Genomic DNA, 18,679 nt, shown 5'->3' with positions numbered 1-18,679 from the left:
AGCCTGATGGGGGTGACCTCGGGGGCGGGCGAGGGGGCTGCAGATGAGTCCCTCTGAGGCGGGGCGGGAGGAGCCTCCATCAGAGTCTGAAGCTGCGGCAAAGGCGGGAACCTGCTGGAACCGAACTGCACACAGAGAGGCGGGATACAGAGCGAAAAAGAAAAACAAAACCCCAAGGGGGGGCGGAAGCAAGAAAGAGGGGGGGGGTGGGAGAAGGCGAAGGAGAAAAAAGAAAAAAGAAAAAAGAAAAAAACCCCAAAAAAAGGGGGAAGGCGGGGGTTGCGCGCAAGAGGGAAGGGGAGGAAGCGAGCAGGCGGCAGGGGGGGATGAGGCGCAGCAGAGTGGAGGGGGGGCGCGAAGACAAGGGGGAGGCGCGAGGAAAGGAAGCGAGGCGGAACAGAGAAAAAACGGGGCCGGGGGGGGGGGGGGGCGGGGGGGGGGGGGGGGGCAACAGCGGAAGCAGGCGGGGGGGGGGGGCTAAAAAACCAGGCGGCGGGCAATGCAAGCGGAGGGGGGGAAAGAGCGATGGGCAGGCGGGGGGGCGAGCAGGTAGGGGGGGCGACGGGCGCTATGCAGAACCACGAGCAGGGAGAGGGGAGGCGGGAGCTTCAGCGAGCGTTTTTTTTCCGACCTACTTTTCCCATTGTTGCTTGTGCTCTGACACATAACATTTAAGAAGATCTAACATTGTAGAGTTAGCCTCTTCCGATTGACCATCTGTTTGTGGATGAAATGAAGATGAAAACTTGAGAGTTGTACCCATGTTGTCAAACAACCCTCTCCAAAATAAACTCGTCATCCGTGGATCACGGTCACTAATGATAGACGTAGGCAAGCCATGATACTTGAAGATGTTCGCCATGAACAACTCACCATATGATCCACTTTGATCGTCTTACGCACGGGAATGAAATGAGCCTGCTTACTGAACCTGCATATGATAGTCCAAATGCCATCATTACCCGTTTGTGTCCGTGGAAGATCAAATATAAAATCCATGGCAATGCTCTCCCAAGGTCTATCTGGAATAGGTAAAGGCTGTAGTAACCCTGGTGTCTTTTGACGGTCAAACTTTACCTTCTGATATACGATGCAGTGCCTTACAAAAGCATCAACATCTCTTCTCAAGGTTGGCCAATAAAAGAAAGTCTCCACTGCTTTTACCGTGGTGTCAATACCTCTATGACCTGCATCATGACTTTCAATCATAACCTTGAGTCGCAATGGCCTGGTAACACACAGTCTGCCATGCATCAACAAAAACCCATCTCTGAGAGTATAGTGCTCATGCCGCTGACCCTCAGATATCTGATCATACAACCTTTCAAAGTCCTCATCATGGGCATACTGCTCTTTCATTTCATCAAGCTCATGATGATAAGCAAGTGAAACTGCTCAGACCTGTGGCTTGCGTGACAAAGCATCTGCCACTATATTCTTTTTGCCTTCCACATGCACTATCTGGAAGTGAAACATAGACAAAAAGTTTGCCCATCGCATATGCTTCTTTGAAAGCTTAGTTTGCGTGAGGAAATAACGCAAGGTCTGATGATCTGTCTGCACAGTGAAATCAGCCCCAAGCAAATAGTGTTTCCATGTAGAAAGAGCATGAATTACAGCCAACATCGCTTTCTCATAAACCTGTAAATGCTTCTCGGCATCTTGCAATATTCTACTCTCATAGGCTATCACATGTCTCTCCTGCATGAGAACTGCCCCAATGCTACTTCCACATGCATGACACTGGACAACAAAAGCCTTTCGGAGGTCCGGTAACACCAATACTGGATCCGAAGTAAGCTTTTCTTTAAGCTTTTTGAAGGCTGTAATTTCCTAATCAACCCATCTAAACGGAGTTGCCTTCTTTGTTAAGGCATGAAGGGGCAAAGCAATTTCAACAAAATACCGTATGTACCGCCTGTAATAGGAACACAATCCCAAAAAGCTGCGTACATCATGCACGGTCCTTAAATCTGGCCAATTAAGAATTGCTTCCACCTTCGATGGATCCATACGGACTCCATGCTTAGACACAATATGCCCCAAGAAGTGTATCTCTTGCAAGAAGAACTCACTCTTCTTGCCATTAATAACCAGCCTATGGTTCCGGAGTTCTGCAAACACAATGGCCAAATGCCTTCTATGCTCCTCCTCAGTTTGTGAATGCACAATCATATCATCAAAGAATGTGCCCACAAACACTCTATGAGGCCAGAAAATCCTGTCCATCATTCTGTTAAATGTGGCAGGTGCATTTGTCAAACCAAAGGGCATAACCAAAAACTCATACAACCCAAACGTGGTTCGAAATGCTGTCTTATGCACATCCTCGGGTCTAATACGTATCTGATGATACCCGCTTTTCAAGTCAATCCGACTAAAAACTGTGGAGCCCTGTAAGTGGTCCAAAATGTCATCGATCCTCGGAATGGGGAATCGATTCTTGATGGTATTCTTGTTCAGCGCCCTGTAATCAATACACACGCCATCAGAGTTGGAGTTGATTTGGAGACCGGGCTGGCTTTTTAGTGAAAAGTTTGCCAGGAAGAGGGAAGGATGACAAGTTGGACTCTGTGAATAGACAATGGAATGATGACAGTCATCCAAGAACAGAAGTTGGAATCCCGTCATCAAGTTTAGCAAAGGGGGATGTCATGTGCAAGACATGTACAGGCTGTTCTCAGAGCTATTTCTTGAAGGGGCAACAAGATAAAGAACCAGAATAGGACCAGATTTAGGAGTTGTTACTGCTAGTTTGGGCAGAAGGACCTTATGGATGAGTCAGGGGGCTGTTAGCCAGTTTTATGAGGATTAACCACCTGTCGGTTGCAACAAACTGAAGGGACTTTGTCCAAAACCTGGCTGATAGTAAGTCAGCCCGGCCAATCCATAGGGAAGTTCATGCCCTATGAAAGGGCACATTAGCTCATGGTTTTGATCATTCAGTCCTTCATGGATTGAGTCATATGTTAGGGTTATAGACTAGGTGTTTTACCACCTTTTGAGGGGCAGCCAAGGGCTAGCCAAGATGTACCCTTTTGTACCATATGAATATACTGAATACTCTGCTCTCTCTCTCCCTTCATTGATGTATACCATTTTATACCCCCAGTATGGTACATGATGGAGCTAGCTAGGTTGCATATCATGATTGTATACTCCATGCATATAGCTTTGCATTCTCCTAGTAGTAGAGTTCCATCCCCTTCACCACTCATTGTACTTATTGCACACCCAGATTCAGCTTTTTAGTTCAGTACTTTTTCATTTTGTTGGGATGACAGAGGATACCCCATACAGGTACACCGATTTGTCTCATAGGCCGAGTTCGGTCTTCTGGAAGACGTTAATAAAATCTTTCTTTCTTTCTTTCTTTCTTTCTTTCTTTCTCTCTCTCTCTCTCTCTGTCTCTCTCTCTCTCTCTCTTGTCTATCTTGTGTATGCGTTTTGTATCAAGCATGTTCTAGGATGGCATTTAGGGCTGAAAGAAGACTTCTAGAGCTTCCATATGTGACATTGGTATTAGAGCTTCATGCTGGTTTTTAGACATTTTTGCTACCCATGTCCCACCCACCATTACTGAGTCGCGCATCGATGAAACCATCGCCCGTGTCTTGATCTTTTGGTGGTGTGGGGACCAAGCAACATTGTTTCAACATGAGGCTTAGCAAGATTTAGTCCAAGATGAAGGTGCACAGTCCAAGGAAAGGAACACAAGCCATGGAAGAAGTTTCGAGGAGGTTGGTTGGTGGTGTTCCACGAGACCCAAGGGGAATGGCAGTCCTATGAGTCGGGTGCCACTTGGGGCACACCAGGAAAGGCTTTTAGGCAACGGTTCCAAGGGAGGATGATCCTCCAAGGGGTGGAGTGGGAGTGCCAGACTTAATACTCAGGAAAAGAAGACTAGAGAAAGTGTTCAGAGACAGGGCATGAAGAGAAAGGGGACAGGATGGAACGGATGTATAGATCTTCATCAAAGTTGGAGTTGATTTGGAGACCGGGCTGGGTTTTTAGTGAAAAGTTTGCCAGGAAGAGGAAAGGATGATAGGTTGGACTCTGTGAATAGACAATGGGATGATGACAGTCAGAAGTTGAAATACCGTCATCAAGTTTAGCAGGGGGGATGTGTCATGTGCACAGTGTGTATCTACTGTGTGCCACACGCACACAAGACTAGCTTCGAGGTTTGGGGAAGCTTGGAGCTAGGCAGGCTAATTGGCGAGTTGAGTTAGGGATAGACTAACGGGCGGGCACCCAAGTATGAACGGGCGGGCGTCCAAGTATGGACGCCCGATGACCGGCCAAGAGCCTATAAAATGGTGGCCAAGGTTAGTCATTAGTCATATAGAGTCTCGCGTGTCTTTGTGAGAGCTCTATGGTCAGGAGCTTGGATCTAGTACAGGCGTGCACCTGCTTCATGCAGCCAAGGCCGGCAGCAGTCTCGAGGCCCGCGAGGGTAGCTTCGTGGCGGTATGGGACGTCACGAAGTAGAGATTGGTCGGTACGCCCATCTAGTTATCTCAGCTCGTGGCTCGGTGGGGACAGCCAAGTCTTGTGGGCTTGCCCACGGCTGTCAAGGTTGGGAGGTGAGTCAAGCCTGCACCCCCTTCACGTTTGTTTGGTTTGTTTGCAGGTTTTGAGTCTTGTACCAGGAGCGTTCCACGAGGAGATCCTATGGGGATTTGACAGTGGTATCAGAGCAAGCCTCGTGAATGAGTAAGTCGGTAGGTAGAGAGAAAGAGGTCAAAGAAAAGTTATGAGTTCGAGAAGCTTGCTGTTTTTACTGCTGATTTTTCAGATTCAGTATGTTGCTTTTGCATCGTAGGAACCCGTGATGAAGGTTTTGGTCTTGTTAAGGGTTGGTTTGCTTAGCAAGAAGAAGGGCTGTAGGTGTTTCAACTGTGTAAACAGTTTGAGGAGAGAGGAAAAAGTAAAAGCCAGTCGGCTGTATGCAAGAGAGAGAGAGATAGAGAAGTAGCGCCTGTGAGGTTGTAGCGCAGCCTTATGTGCAAAGAAGCCCGCATGTACACGCAGCCAGGCAAGTAAAACATGCGAACGTGGGCTGCTATGCACAGGCAGGCGCAGGCGGTCACCAGTATGCGTAGGCAGGTGCAGTCGGCCAGGTATATGCGCAGGCGAGTGCAGGCGTGTTTGTGCACACAGACGAGTACACGCAGGCAGGCAGGCACCCGTTGTGCGTAGACATGTGAAGCATCATTGCAGGCGGCACACGCACGCAGACGTATGGGTGGCTGGAACGTGGACGCAAGGTGGCTTGTCGGCGCTGTAGAAAAACACGAAAAGCAAGCGTCGGGTAAGGTTTTTTTAGCTTTCGTTTTTTTGCTAAACCTTAGAAAGGGTTTAAAAAGCCCATGCTTTGCTTTATAAGTGTTTTTTTTAAAGAAAACAGAATATATATATATATATATATATATATATATATATATATATATATATATATATATATATATATATATATATATATATATATATATATATATATATATATATAATTTTTATTTTATTTATTTTTTAAACACAAAAGCAAAAGCTAAGTTAGCTTTTGGGGAAGCCAATATATTCCCCTTAAGTGGACTACTTGCCACACATCTCTCAAGCTCTCTAGCACTCTCCTTGTGCAAGATAAATATTTTCTCTCCTCTTGCCCTCTTCAAGATGTCGACCCAAGAATCCGAGTTGGAGCCCATTCTCGAACGTGAAGACCTGCCGGCTACGGAAGCCATTGATGCCGATCTTTTCGACGATTTTGTTTCAAAATCAGATTTCCAAGAGTTTAAAGTTGCTCTAGAAGCTTCTTCCTCAGAACGTCAAGCACAAATCGCCGCGCAGATGCAGGCTTTACAGAACTCCATCTCTTTGTTGACCACTACCCTATCTACTCTTTCGGGTATGGATACCTTGGCATCTGCTTTAGGCCCCAATATTACTCTGGAACAGTTTGGGGGCGAGCAAAAGCAGCGTACCAAGAAGATAGTAGATACTTGGCTCCATAAGTGGCAAGTCCATTTTCAGTTTCATCCATATGACGATGGAAAAAAGATCCAATTAGTAGTACGTTTCCTCTTAGGCAAAGCTTTGCTTTGGTGGAAAGAACTCAACCCTAAACCAACGACTTGGGCACAGTTTGAAGACGTCTTCAAGAAAGAATTCCTCAAGAAAGAGGATGACTATGATGTTGTTGCCCGGTTTACTACTTTGACCATGACCTCGCAGAACCTCACTTATGAGGTCTATCTCCAGAAATTTAGGGACTTGGAGATGAAGACTACGAAGATGGATTCCACAACTCTTTTGGGTTTCTTCATAGCCGGTTTACCCGACTCATACCGTTTACAAGTTAAAAACAATAAATGCAAAACTTTGGACGAGGCTATTCATTCCGCTCGTATCTATGATGATACAATGGTCTCTTCCAAGTCTAAACCCGTTATCGAGCAGGGGAACAAGCACAAAAGAAAGTTCTCCGCACCGATGACTAGCACGACAGAAGGAAAGTCTTCGAACCAACCTTCGAAGAATTCAACTTCGATCCCAGCGAAGAAAAAACGTCTCCTTAAGGCTTTGAAGCTCAAGAAGGAGAGATGTTGCTTCATCTGCGAAGAAAAAGGACATATGCGTAACAAGTGCGCGAAGCAAAAGGGTGCAAAGACCAACGCAGGACCCAAGCCAAAGGTAGCTAACCAGTTGTCTTTGCAAGATACGTCAGTTACTGTACTTTCTCGCTCGAGTTTATGTTCTGATTGTCTGTTCAACTCTAAAGTTTTTGTCTTGCATGATCTTCTCCGAGTTTATGGCTCCGAGTTTATGGAGAAGTGAATGGCCATAGAATCAACATTCTTCTAGACCCTAGCAGCTCACACAATTTTATTAATTACAAACTTGTGCAGAAATTGGGTCTTGACACAACACCCAGCGATCATACCTATGAGGTATGCCTACTTGCGGGTCGGCAAGTATGGGATCGAAAGGTGGAGACGCTACCGATCCGGATTTAGGACTACAAAGATACTCTAAGGCTATATTATGCACCTAGAACATGTAGACTTGTTATTAGGGATTGAGTGGTTTAAGACTCTTCAAGTCCAGATAGATTGGTCTAGTCATATTTTTTCTTTTGAACATAGGAACACCTAATATAGTATCTTAGGTGATTGTATACATCCCTCTTAGGGACCTCTTGTAAATACAGTTGATTTTGGTAATATAATGGATTCTTCTTTGTATACTGCTTTCCATTGTGTGTTGATTCCACTTTCTTCATTTCTCATCCCTTCTATGGATGTCAATGAATTAAGTGTATTTGAAAGCAAAAAATTACAGAAGATATTTGATTCGTTTCAAGATGTATTTCTTAAGGAACTGCCATCGGGCTTACCACCTAAAAGGGCAGTAGATCATCGTATTGACCTGATCCCTGGTGCTCACCGTGTTAGTATTCTACCTTACAGGATGAGCCAAGCTGAGGAAGATGAGTTGGCCAAACAACTCGAAGATTATTTGAGGATGGAACAAATCGGTCCAAGTAAATCACCTTAGGATGCACCTGTATTGCTTAGGAGAAAGAAGGACAACACCTCGAGAATGTGTATAGATTACAAGAGATTGAACAAGCTGACAATTAAGAACCGTTATCCTCTCCCTAGATTAGATGACCTGATTGATCGGTTAGCCTGAGCAAAATATTTCACGAAGATAGATTTACGTACTGGCTATCACCAGATACGTATTCATGAAAGACATGTCAAAAGAACCGCCTTTTGGATTAGGTATGGGCATTATGAGTTTCTCGTATTACCTTTTAACCGATGCTCCAGCCACTTTCTAGCAAACGATGAACGATCTTTTTCGTGAACATTTGGAAAAATTTGTGGTTGTGTTCCTGGATGATATTTTGATATATAATCGTACTCTTGAGGATCACGTTAGACAACTCACGATTGTCTTAACTATTTTAAGACAGAATCGACTATATGCTAAATTAAGTAAATGTAAGTTTTTCATGACAGACATCATTTACTTGGGACACAAGATCACTAGAGATGGACTGAGCATTGACTATGACCGAGTTCAGAAGATTCTGGCCTGGCCTATACCACGAACAGTGAAACAACTTCATTCTTTTCTCAGTCTTATTGTTTTTCTTTGAAAATCTGTGAGGGAGTACTCTCAGCTCACACTACCGATGATCGACTTGTTGAAAGGTTGTGGACGTAAGTCGAATCAGCCTATCACTTGGAATAACGATCTGGATATGGCCTTCAGACTTTTGAAAGATAAGGTCAAGGAAGCACCTATCTTAGCATTACCCGATCCTAGTCGGCCTTATGTTCTTGAAACTGATGCCAGTGACTATGCCATCGGGGCTGCTCTATTTCAAGATGGTAGACCTGTTGCTTTTGAAAGTAAAAAGCTAGACGACACTCAATTTCGTTGGCCAACCCTGGAGAAGGAGCTTTATGCTGTGATTCACGCTCTCAAGGTTTAGAGACATTATTTGTATGGCTCCAAGTTTGTGATCTTGACTGATCATCAGTCAATTAAGTATGTGTGTGTTGAGAGGCAGCAAAGCTCGATGGGCTGAATTAATACAAGATTTTGATTTTGAGATTCGTTATAGAAAAGTGTCCATGAATAGTGTCGCAGATGCGCTTAGTCGAATTAGAGAGGTGAATACTTTGTCGTTCACTGAGATTTCTACCGACTTATTTCAGTCATTGAGAGGGCTTTGCAGAACTGATAGATATTTTGGTCCATTTTGACAGAAGATCCAGGACGGGAGCTCATTGATTAACCAAGAATCAATGACTGAGCAGCCTAACATTCCGGCTGCAGCAGGAGGTCAGTGGATGATTCGGAATGGTTTACTATTCCGTAATGACAAAATTTGTGCACCACAGATCCCGGACATTAGGTCCAAGATTCTTAAGGAGTGTCACGATGCCCTTTCTGCTGGACACCCTGGGGTAACACATGACATTATCATTAGTGAAACACACTTTTTATTGGCCAAAGATGAAAGGGTATGTAGAAGATTATGTTCTCAAGTGTCAAGTTTGTCAAGCAAATAAAGCTGAATGCTTTAGACAGGCTGGGTTGTTGCATCCTTTGCAAATCCCATGTAATAAATGGGAAAGTATTTCCATGGATTTTATTACCGGATTGCCAAGAACACATCAAGGCCACGATTCTATTTGGGTTGTGGTAGATCGCTTGACAAGAATGGCTAGATTTTTACCGACCCGGAAGAAAATTACAGCTATGCAATTAGCAAGACAGTTTATCGAGCAATTGTTTAGACTATATGGGTTACGGCAGGACATAGTCAGTGATATGGACTCTAAGTTTACAAGTGATTTTTGGAAACTTGTTTTTGAGAAGTTGAAAACAACTTTGAATTTGAGTTCCTCAGATCATCCTCAATCTGATGGCCAGACTGAAAGAGTTAATCAGATTTTGGAGAATATGCTTCGAGCATATGTATCCAAAAGACAGAGTTCATGGGAGGATTATCTTCCTATGTTAGAATTTGCATATAATAGTACTAAGCATACGAGTACAGGTTTTAGTCCTTTCATGCTTATGTATGGTTTTCAACCTAGATCACCTGTTACAGTGGGATTCTCAGGACTTCAGCATGACGTATTTTTTTTGCAAGATATGCAAGAAATGTTACAAGTTGCGAAGGAATCTATTAGAAGTGCTCAAGACCGAGACAGATTTTATTCTAATAGACATCGTTCACCCAGAGAGTTCTCTAAAGGAACGATGGTGTATGTGCGAGTTCCGAAAGATTTCGAGACTTAACGGACAGGTCGATCTCCGAAATTATTCCCTAGATACTGTGGACCATTTCGTATTACACGATGGATTGGTTTAGTCGCATATGACTTGGATTTGCCTTCTCATGTGAAAGTTCATCCTGTATATTATGTTAGTAGACTTAAGGAAGTACTGGGTGGAACAGACCAGTTAGTTACTCCTCAAGAAATCATAGATGTCGAGGACATGACATTTGTTCCACACGAACCTGAAAAGATTCTTGGATTTCGTGAAAGAAGATTGCGTAATACGCTTATCACGGAATACAAGATCAAGTGGAAGAATCGTGTTAAGGAGGATGCTATATGGGAGACATTGACTACTCTTCAGAGAGATTACCATGGCTTTTTAGTGAGCTCAGGAGTGAGCTCTTAGAGGAAGGGGAGTATGTCATGTGCACAGTGTGTATCTACCGTGTTGACTAGCTTCGAGGTTTGGGGAAGCTTGGAGCTAGGCAGGCTGATTGGCGAGCTGAGTTAGGGATAGACTAACGGGCGAACACCCAAGTATGGACGGGCGGGCGTCCAAGTGTGGAACCACCTATCGGCTGCAACAAACTGAAGGGACTTTGTCCGGGACCTGGCTGATAGCAAGTCGGCCCGGCCAATCCATAGGGAAGTTCACGCCACGCCCTATTAAAGGGCACATTAGCTCATGAGGGTTATAGACTAGGTGATTTACCACCTTTTGAGGGGCAGCCAAGGGCTAGCCAAGATGTACCCTTTTTGTACCATATGAATATACTGAATACTCAGCTATCTCTCTCTCTCTCTCTCTCTCTCTCCTCTATCTTGTGTATGTGTTTTGCATCAAGCATGTTCTAGTATGGTGTTCAGGGCTGAAAGAAGACTCCGAGAGCTTCCGCATGTGACAATGCACCCTAAGAAAGCCTGCTATCATCCCAACATGCTAGATCCTGCAACACATGTCATCTGCATTTGCTACGATCCTGGGCTAGAGTACCTACATGAATCATAGGCATCTGGAAAGTCTAGTATAGGTCATGCTGTGTATATCACACATTTGCATAACATATCCATCATGCTATGTATACGCACATCCGTACACATATATGCATAGCAACTTGGTAGTGGGATTATTGTTTCTTTTGAGAAACAGTACTATTCTAGGTAAACGTAGCATTCCTTGAGACTATCCTCTTGTGTTTTGGACTGAGATTCAAGACTACTCACCCTCGGCTACTCCGTAAGATAAACCTCAATCTAGGTTTAGTTAGCTTTTTATTGACTCTTGGCCAATCTCGATCTCATCCTTGCTGGCCCTTAGCCCTTGGGCGGGTCCTATCAGACCCTATGTTTGGCTAAGCCCTAACCCTAATCTTGAGTTAGCACATGCCCTTAACCCCGGGTTATCCTAACCCCGGTTTAACATTGGCCCAAGGCTCAGTTAGGGATGTAACATTATCTCCCCCTTATTATAGATTCACGCCCTTGTGAATCCAAATGGGGACAATCATGTAAGCGTAACATTGAATTCGTATATCCCACCATAGCATCCGCTTAAGTTCCCTGGCTCTTACTTAAGCCAGTGTGGAACCCTTGCAGCAGATCCTTGCTATTGGAATGACAAAATCCCTATAAGCTAATTTGCTTACCAATCCAATTCCATCCTAACATAATGGTTGGAGTTGGAACCAAGAAAAAACTGAAATGCAATGAGGTCCACCAAGTACAACCTAGCTCCAATCCACTGCACAGCTCAATAGAAATGCCAAACTATGTGTGTGAGTGCTTGCCACGAGTCGCTAGTGCCATTCGCATTTCATGTTGTGTATAGTGCCTGGAGTACACATTTGTATGGTCATGAGTTAACTGAATCAACCCATAAATCCATGGGAAGTTGTATCAACTTTTTTTGACCCTTGTTCTGATTCATGAGGTCTAGCCTCATAGCTCAAGGGTGCTTTGCGGTAGCTATGGTTGGGAGGTGTGCCAATGGCACCATCATCTATGTGTTTGTCTTGTAGGATATGCTCTGGAGATCAAGGGATTAATTCAAGGCGGACTGCTAAGGAGGAGAGGATATTAGTCTCTGCAGATGAAAGAGCACTGCATCTGCAGGTGTCCAGTATACTATGAGATCCAGGGAGAGATTTTCATCTCTCTTCCGAAGAGGGCTTTGCCCATCATCCAGGATTATTGACTTTTGGACTAGTGGTGCCTGGGGATGTTCATGATGAGCTACACTCACATATAGATTCTTTTCTTAGAAAGCACAGAACCTGGACTCAGCATTGTACCTCACAGCCTTCCATTATGAGCTTATTCTTGGTGGCAGAGGAGAGTACCCCTGGAGATGACTTGATGGCCCATTGGATTCTCAGTAGCTCCCTAGATGGACCAAGGATCGTACACATATGCAGCATGTAACTCTAGTGGGGTCTCTCCCAAGCAATGCCACTGTGAAATACGTTTTAGGAGCCTTGAAACACGAAACGGCTGAAACATGTCGGAGTTTCAGTGAAATGCCATCTGAAACCTCAAAATTGAAATGACTAAAGAAACCTCTTGATTTATATATATAGGCATTTTGGTCCGACGTTTCGGTCCATACTTGTCACGGGGTGAAATGTTTCGGGTTGAAACTCCGCGTTTTGTTGTGACTTGACACTTGAGCTCCAATGCCCATTTCTGTGTCCAAGAAACCATCTCGAGCACCTAGACCAAGCTTCAGGCGCTAGATGTTTTGTATTGGATAAACCCCCATCCCCAGCTTGTACATTCCAAATATTTAGACGTCCTAAAGTCCACTAGAACCCTCTCATAATGGGAAATGTTCGGGTTAGTGAAATCCTCCCCAGCTTCTTAAAAGTTGTTTGAAACTTTAAGCTTCAAGCCATATATCCAAGATAAATCATGTCCCATCAAGGGGCGAGACGAGACAGTCTTTTATAACTAAAAGAATCCATGTCCCAAATAAATGGGTGAGACTAAATTTAAGTCTCCATAATACCAATATCAAAATTATCTCCCGAATAAATGGGCAAGACAAATCAGTCCCAGAAGTCTGGATATCATAACCATATACAATCCCGTAAGTCCATATATCATAATCATGTCCCAAATAAATGGGCGAGACAAAACAGTCCCATAAGTGTAGGTATTATAACCATGGCCCAAATAAATGGGTGAGACTAATTAGTCTCCATAATACAAATATCCATGGCCCAAATAAATGGGCAAGACTAATGAGTCTCCATAATACAAACATCCAAATCATCTCTCTCTGTCCAACTCCAAGTCGAATCCACCAACTCCAAGGAGTAGTTACTGATTCCCCAACCCCCAGTTTCATGTCAAACGCATGCTACTCTCCACTGGGAACACCAAGCCAAGCAATACTTTCTTGTCATGCATGTTCACACTGTTGGTGTTGGCCGCCTTGCGCTATCTGTCCAGGTTGCTGTCCCAGTCTGTCTCCCTTGGCGGCGCCCCTGTCCAGGCTGCCACTCCGAGGCCTCTGTGGCCTGAGCAGGTGTTTCGGAGGCAGCCTGCCGAGCCGAATCTGTGGGCGGGCCATCAGTAGCCTGCTGCTGTGGTGAGGGTCGGGGTCTCCTGCGAGGGCAGGCCTTGGCCAGATGGCCGACCTGCCTGCAAATGAAGCACTGATTCGGGAGCCCCGAGAACTCCACTCTCTGATCTATCCATCCCCCCCCTATCCTAGGTAGCTGAATGACCTTAGGAAGGGAGGAGATGTCAGACACCAACACTCTGACCGAAGGTAGCCCAGCTGCCCTGGCCACCACTGAAGCAGCTGAGGGGCCAGTCTCTAGTACCGAGCCCACCAATGCTCCGAGCCGGGGGAGGAGCGGAAGATACTCCCGACGGAGTCCAGGGAAGCAAACTGTAACATGAAAAAGGCGCTCTCCCTGCTCCGCCCGCTGCTGGGTCAAATCCATGCTGCCAAGGTCTGAAGAAAGCCCGAGCACCCCTGATGTCAAGGGGACTCATGGCAAGGACCTTGGCAACACTCTGGGCGGCCTCGAACTCGATCTGGTAATGTCCACGGCCCAATAGCTGTACATCCAGGATCTTGCCCACATCTGCAAGAAGGCGGGCCTGAAGAAGATCCCGGATCTCCCCTCTGCTGGGGCGAGTGCCGACTATACGGCAGATGGTGGAATGTGCCTGGAGGCGTTCCACCTCTGCGGCGAGGCTCGCTTCCTCTTCTGGCGAAAGAGAAAGCCTGATGGGGGTATCCTCAAGGGCGGTCGAGGGGGCTGCAGAAGAGTCCCTCTGAGGGGGGCGGGAGGAGCCTCCATCAGAGTCTGAAGCTGTGGCGAAGGCGGAGCGAAAGCAATACTTGCAAGAACCGAGCTGCACGCGAAGGGCGGAGAGGGAAGGCGGGAGGATAAAAAAAAAGAAGGATCCCCAGGGGGCGGAAAAAACAGCAAGAAGGGGGGGGGGTAAGGCGGCGAAGAAACAGCAAGAAGGGGGGGGCGGGAGCAGCGCGAAAGGAGAGGTGGTGGGGGGAGAGAGGGCTGGCGGAGGGGGGGGGGGAACGGGGCGCTGACGAGGGGAGGGGGCGCGAAGGCGAACTGAAGGGGGGGGGGGGGGGGGGACAGGGCGCGAGGGAGGGATGGCGAGGGGTGAGCAGGGGGGGTGACGGCGGGAGCTTCAGCGAGCTAAGATCTCTCTTATTTCTTTGGCTTTTCTATGTCTCCATGTTTATGCTATGATTTTCAGTTTACACATGAAACATACGTAAGACTTGGTCTCGTAGGCCCATTGGGTCTTTAGGAGACGTTAATAAAGTCTCTCTCTCTCTCTCTCCCCAGCCCCTGCTCCCCCCCTTCCTTTCCTCCCTTTTTATGATCTCAGAACAAAGGCAGGCCATTCATATAGAGTTTGATGTAAATTGCAGGCGATGGCGGACAAGTTCAATCAGACAGAAAGAGCACTTATACTATCAACGCTAGGTTGAAAGATCAAGCAGATTTGTTTTTAAATATAATGGCAAATGGACACCTTGATGCATATTTTCCTGCTGCAACTCGGGAGTATGCGCCTCTCGTTGAAGAAATGTGGAAAGATCCTGCAGTTCAAGCTACATATAAAAGAAGGGCTGAACTGCACATGCTACCTGATGTTGCCGGGCATTTCCTTGATAGGGTTTGTTTAATTCCTCCTGGTTTTTCTAGGATGACATAAAATTTTTAAAGTCTAGAAGACTCAAGAAAAGTGTGCTGTATTCGTTCCGCATGCCATATGCAAACTTGGATTTCTGCTGGTTTTTTCACCTTCCTACTGCAGATTTGACCTTCCTTGTGTTAAAAGGAGCCAAGGATGAAGACAAGAATTAAATCAAGTCTTCCTTCGGCTGTTCCATGATGTATTACTGTCTCTTTGTTCCTATAGTTGGATGAAATGACAACTTCTCACAAGCCTAGGTGTCTTTGGTTGCTGAATGCATAAAGATTGGTTGCTGAATGCATAAGATTGGTGTCGAAATGTGTCTCGAGGCTGGCGATGAGAATAGCTTGTAGCATTTTCATGTCTGAGGGTCTTAACAGCTGGAGCATAGAATGAGTTGAACATAAGAGGATATTACTAACTGGTATGCCTTAGCATGACATGCTTAGGGAGGTTTCTCATAAGTAGTTCTTTTGGATTTTATGCTATTTTTAGAAGTCGAGTGTTACTTTTACTAGTCTTTTGGATTTTATGCTATTTTTAGAAGTCGATGTCACTTTTACTAGTCTTTTTTGGTGAAATTCCAGCTGAAAGCTGCACAGATGAAGAGCCAAGTCTGTATTTTCTTACAGGTGGTTGAGATATCATCAAATGATTACGACCCTTCGCATCGTGACATTGTATATGCCGAAGGACTCACACATGGCTCCGGTCTTGCAGAGTTTGAGTTTTTCCTGGGTGAAAATGGTGCAACGTCCGGGGCATACACCGAGAACTTTAACCAGCCTTTTGCAGAAGTCAGGTGAATACCCGTTCTTTGATATCACCAGACCAGATTGCTTTCCTGTCGAAGGGTGCAAAATCAACAGCTTGCTTTACTGCAGCCTTACTTCATGTTTAAATGTTAGGATCACTTTTTGATTACAATACGGTTGTTATTATGGAGTGACTGCTCCACTATTTTTGGTGTGTTTGCATGTCTTAAAAGCTCAGAGACCTGGCTTTGATGACCTGCGGGGCGGTTTAGAGTACACAAAAGAGGGTGGCTGCATTTTCGTGTGACACTATTATTGTTGTTGTTTCCTGCCGCGATTTTATGCAGGTATCATCTCATCAGAATAAACGGTGACAGCATGGCTGATGGGTGTAAATGGTTGGAAATGTTCGAAGATGTACATGCTGTCGTATTTTGTGTAGCTTTGGATGCGTACGACCAAATGTGGTCCGATGGAAAGGCTCCTCTTCAAAACAAGATGTTGCTGAGTCGACAATTGTTCGAGAGTATCCTCAAACATCGTTACTTCCAAAACAAACCAGTTGTCCTACTCTTGAACAAGTATGACTCCTTCGAAGAAAAGGTCCACATAGCGCCTCTTACCAGTTGTGAATGGTTTTCGGACTTTGATCCTGTCAGGTCCTCCCAGACCTCTGAGTTGTTGGCACAACAAGCTTACACTTACGTTGCCCACAAGTTCAAAAAGCATTTTGAAATGATCAATCCAATGGGCCGCAAGCTTTACACTTTTCTGTTGAAGGCTAGGGAACAATCTTCTGTTGATGCTGCCTTTCAATATGTGAAAGAGATCCTCAAGTGGGAGTTGAATGCAGCCAGTTTGTCCACCATGCAGGGGGACTCGATGTACAGTACGGACACAAGTTCTTTCTCACCCCTTGTGCGACATTGAGTGAAGGTCAAAATGCTCACATCACATCAGCAGCTAGCTGCTGCAATCCATGTGCAAGTTTTCTTCGTGTAAAATGTTTAACCACCGTGATGTAAGCAACCACATTGAATGTCCAAGTCCTCTCATGATGCGCCTAAGAAGGGGGTCTCCTTTTGTACAAGGGTAGATTGGATTGATGAAACTTTAAACAGGGCATCCAAGAACAAAATTTGGCATAGTCTTATCCTTCATCAAAGGAAAGATGTTGTAGATGTAAGGCAAATTGCCACCAACAAGATTGAAGACCAAACGGTTTTAGAATGCCCTCTCGACCAGAATCTTACAAGGATTATTGATCATTTCCTGATAGAGGTCTCAACAATATGTCATTCATTATAACGGCCATAGTTGTAAATGGGTTTTGTGTAATGGGTCCGGTACATGAAAACTCATCCTCACAGAAGCAAGAGCTTAGGCGACCGCTGTCTTGACCACAGATGAATGCATCCGCGATTACTGCTTTGAGAAGCAGCATCCCTTTTATTTCTGCCTGATCAGATCCTTGTATTTAGTGCTTCTTTACTTTATGATCTTCTAAACAAGGAGGTGACTATAATGAACAAGTTAAATCTCGAAGCTTCGGAATTCTTAAATTCGATACGACAGCTAGATTTTATAGAGCTTTGTCGTTTGAGGTTTTCATCGACTTGTGTTTCTTGTGGTTTCAACAAGAAAATTTCTCTATAGGGGGCATGGTTTCTGAGAAAGAGAGAAAGATCAAAGTAATATTAATGTATGCAAAAGACTGCAAGGGTCTGTGTGACTATATGAGTGTGTACGCAAAGAGGGTCTGGGAGACTATGAGCGTGTGCACTTTGTGTACACACGTGTGGGATTGTGTGTGTTGCCCCATATGTGTGTGTGCGTGCGCGTGTGTGGGTCGATGTGTATGCACGTGTATGTCTTTGTGTGCATGTTTGTATATGTATTAAAGCCTTAATGAAGGCAGCTTTCATGTTACCGTCACGCTAAGATTGTGTGTATCGACTCTCCGTGTGCATGCATATGATTATGTACTGATAAAAGCACTTGTGCACATGCAACATCTTGTGTCCACTTGTGTGTGCATGTGCTTACGTGTATGTGTCTGTGTATGCTCGTGTATGTCTATGTGCACGTATGCAAGAGTGTGTTTGTGGATGCACATGTATATATACGTGCATGTGTGTGCGTGTGTATGCGTGCACATGCACTTGTGTGCATGTGTGTGCTTGCATATGTGCACGCATGTGTGTGCGTGTGTACGTTTTTTCGCTCCATTGTACGGCCCTTTCTAAGAGAGACTGTATGTGTGTGTGTAAGGGCATGTGTATAGTGAATAGTTTTGTATCTCTTCACTGCGTGGTTCAGCATGGCTTCTATTAGAAGTCATCTCTTGTCTTTCTGTAGACACTAGGGCCTTTGTTGTGGGTATGCCCGCCCTTGTAGGTGTTTTCTCATTTTCCCGAACTCTTCGTATTTTCCCCCCATTTTTCTCATTTTTTCTGTGGCTTGGGAGGCAGCCCTGAGGTGGCAGGATGTCCTTGTTTGTAGCCGACTGCATCAATCCTCTTAGTGGTGCTGGCTGACTGTATGTGGACAAGTCTTGGACCTTCTTGGTGCTGGCCGACACCCCTATGAGCTGGCCGACTGGTAATTACAGTGTTGGGACCTTCTGGAGTCCTGTCGGCTGCCTACAGTAGGCCGACTGCTGTATGGGGGCCATATAAAATGGCCTTGCCACATGGTGTATATCATATTCGGATCTTCTTTGTGTATATAGAGCAGAGTTACACGCCTCTATCTCTCTCTCTCTCTCTTGTGCTGTTTTTTTTTGCATTGTGTTTGCTCTTGCTCCCAGATTTGGTCATCATCTCCGTTGCGCATTCTGACATGGTATCAGAGCCCTTGGCTCGTGATAGTTCTTGGGATTTGTGTGAGCAAGAGGGGGACTGTTAGGTTGCTGATTGGTGGACTGTACGG

General features: G+C 45.3%; 1 protein-coding gene across 10 annotated transcripts in view; it reads left to right on the top strand.

The window, feature by feature from the left end:
- LOC147619720 (extra-large guanine nucleotide-binding protein 3-like) overlaps positions 1 to 17,333 on the top strand; it is a 47,593-nt gene extending 30,260 nt beyond the window's left edge. Inside the window, exons 6-9 of one of the 10 annotated variants that reach the window (XM_086825549.1) lie at positions 14,725 to 14,972; positions 15,581 to 15,625; positions 15,714 to 15,795; positions 16,096 to 17,333. In XM_086825549.1, coding sequence (XP_086681675.1) covers positions 14,725 to 14,972; positions 15,581 to 15,625; positions 15,714 to 15,795; positions 16,096 to 16,115 — 395 coding nt within the window. In that variant the 3' untranslated portion in view covers positions 16,116 to 17,333. Of the gene's footprint in view, positions 1 to 14,724; positions 14,973 to 15,580; positions 15,796 to 15,981 lie in introns of all 10 variants that reach the window. The other 9 variants (XM_086825547.1, XM_086825550.1, XM_086825551.1 and 6 more) reach the window with 9 other exon arrangements.
- Positions 17,334 to 18,679: the final 1,346 nt, after the last annotated feature.

Source organism: Cibotium barometz, chromosome 32 (genome assembly GCF_041138505.1).
Source record: "Cibotium barometz isolate CiBa-2024 chromosome 32, ASM4113850v1, whole genome shotgun sequence".
Lineage (NCBI taxonomy): Eukaryota > Viridiplantae > Streptophyta > Polypodiopsida > Cyatheales > Cibotiaceae > Cibotium > Cibotium barometz.
Note: the sequence above shows the minus strand (reverse complement) of the source record. Positions and strands in the feature narration are given on the sequence as shown.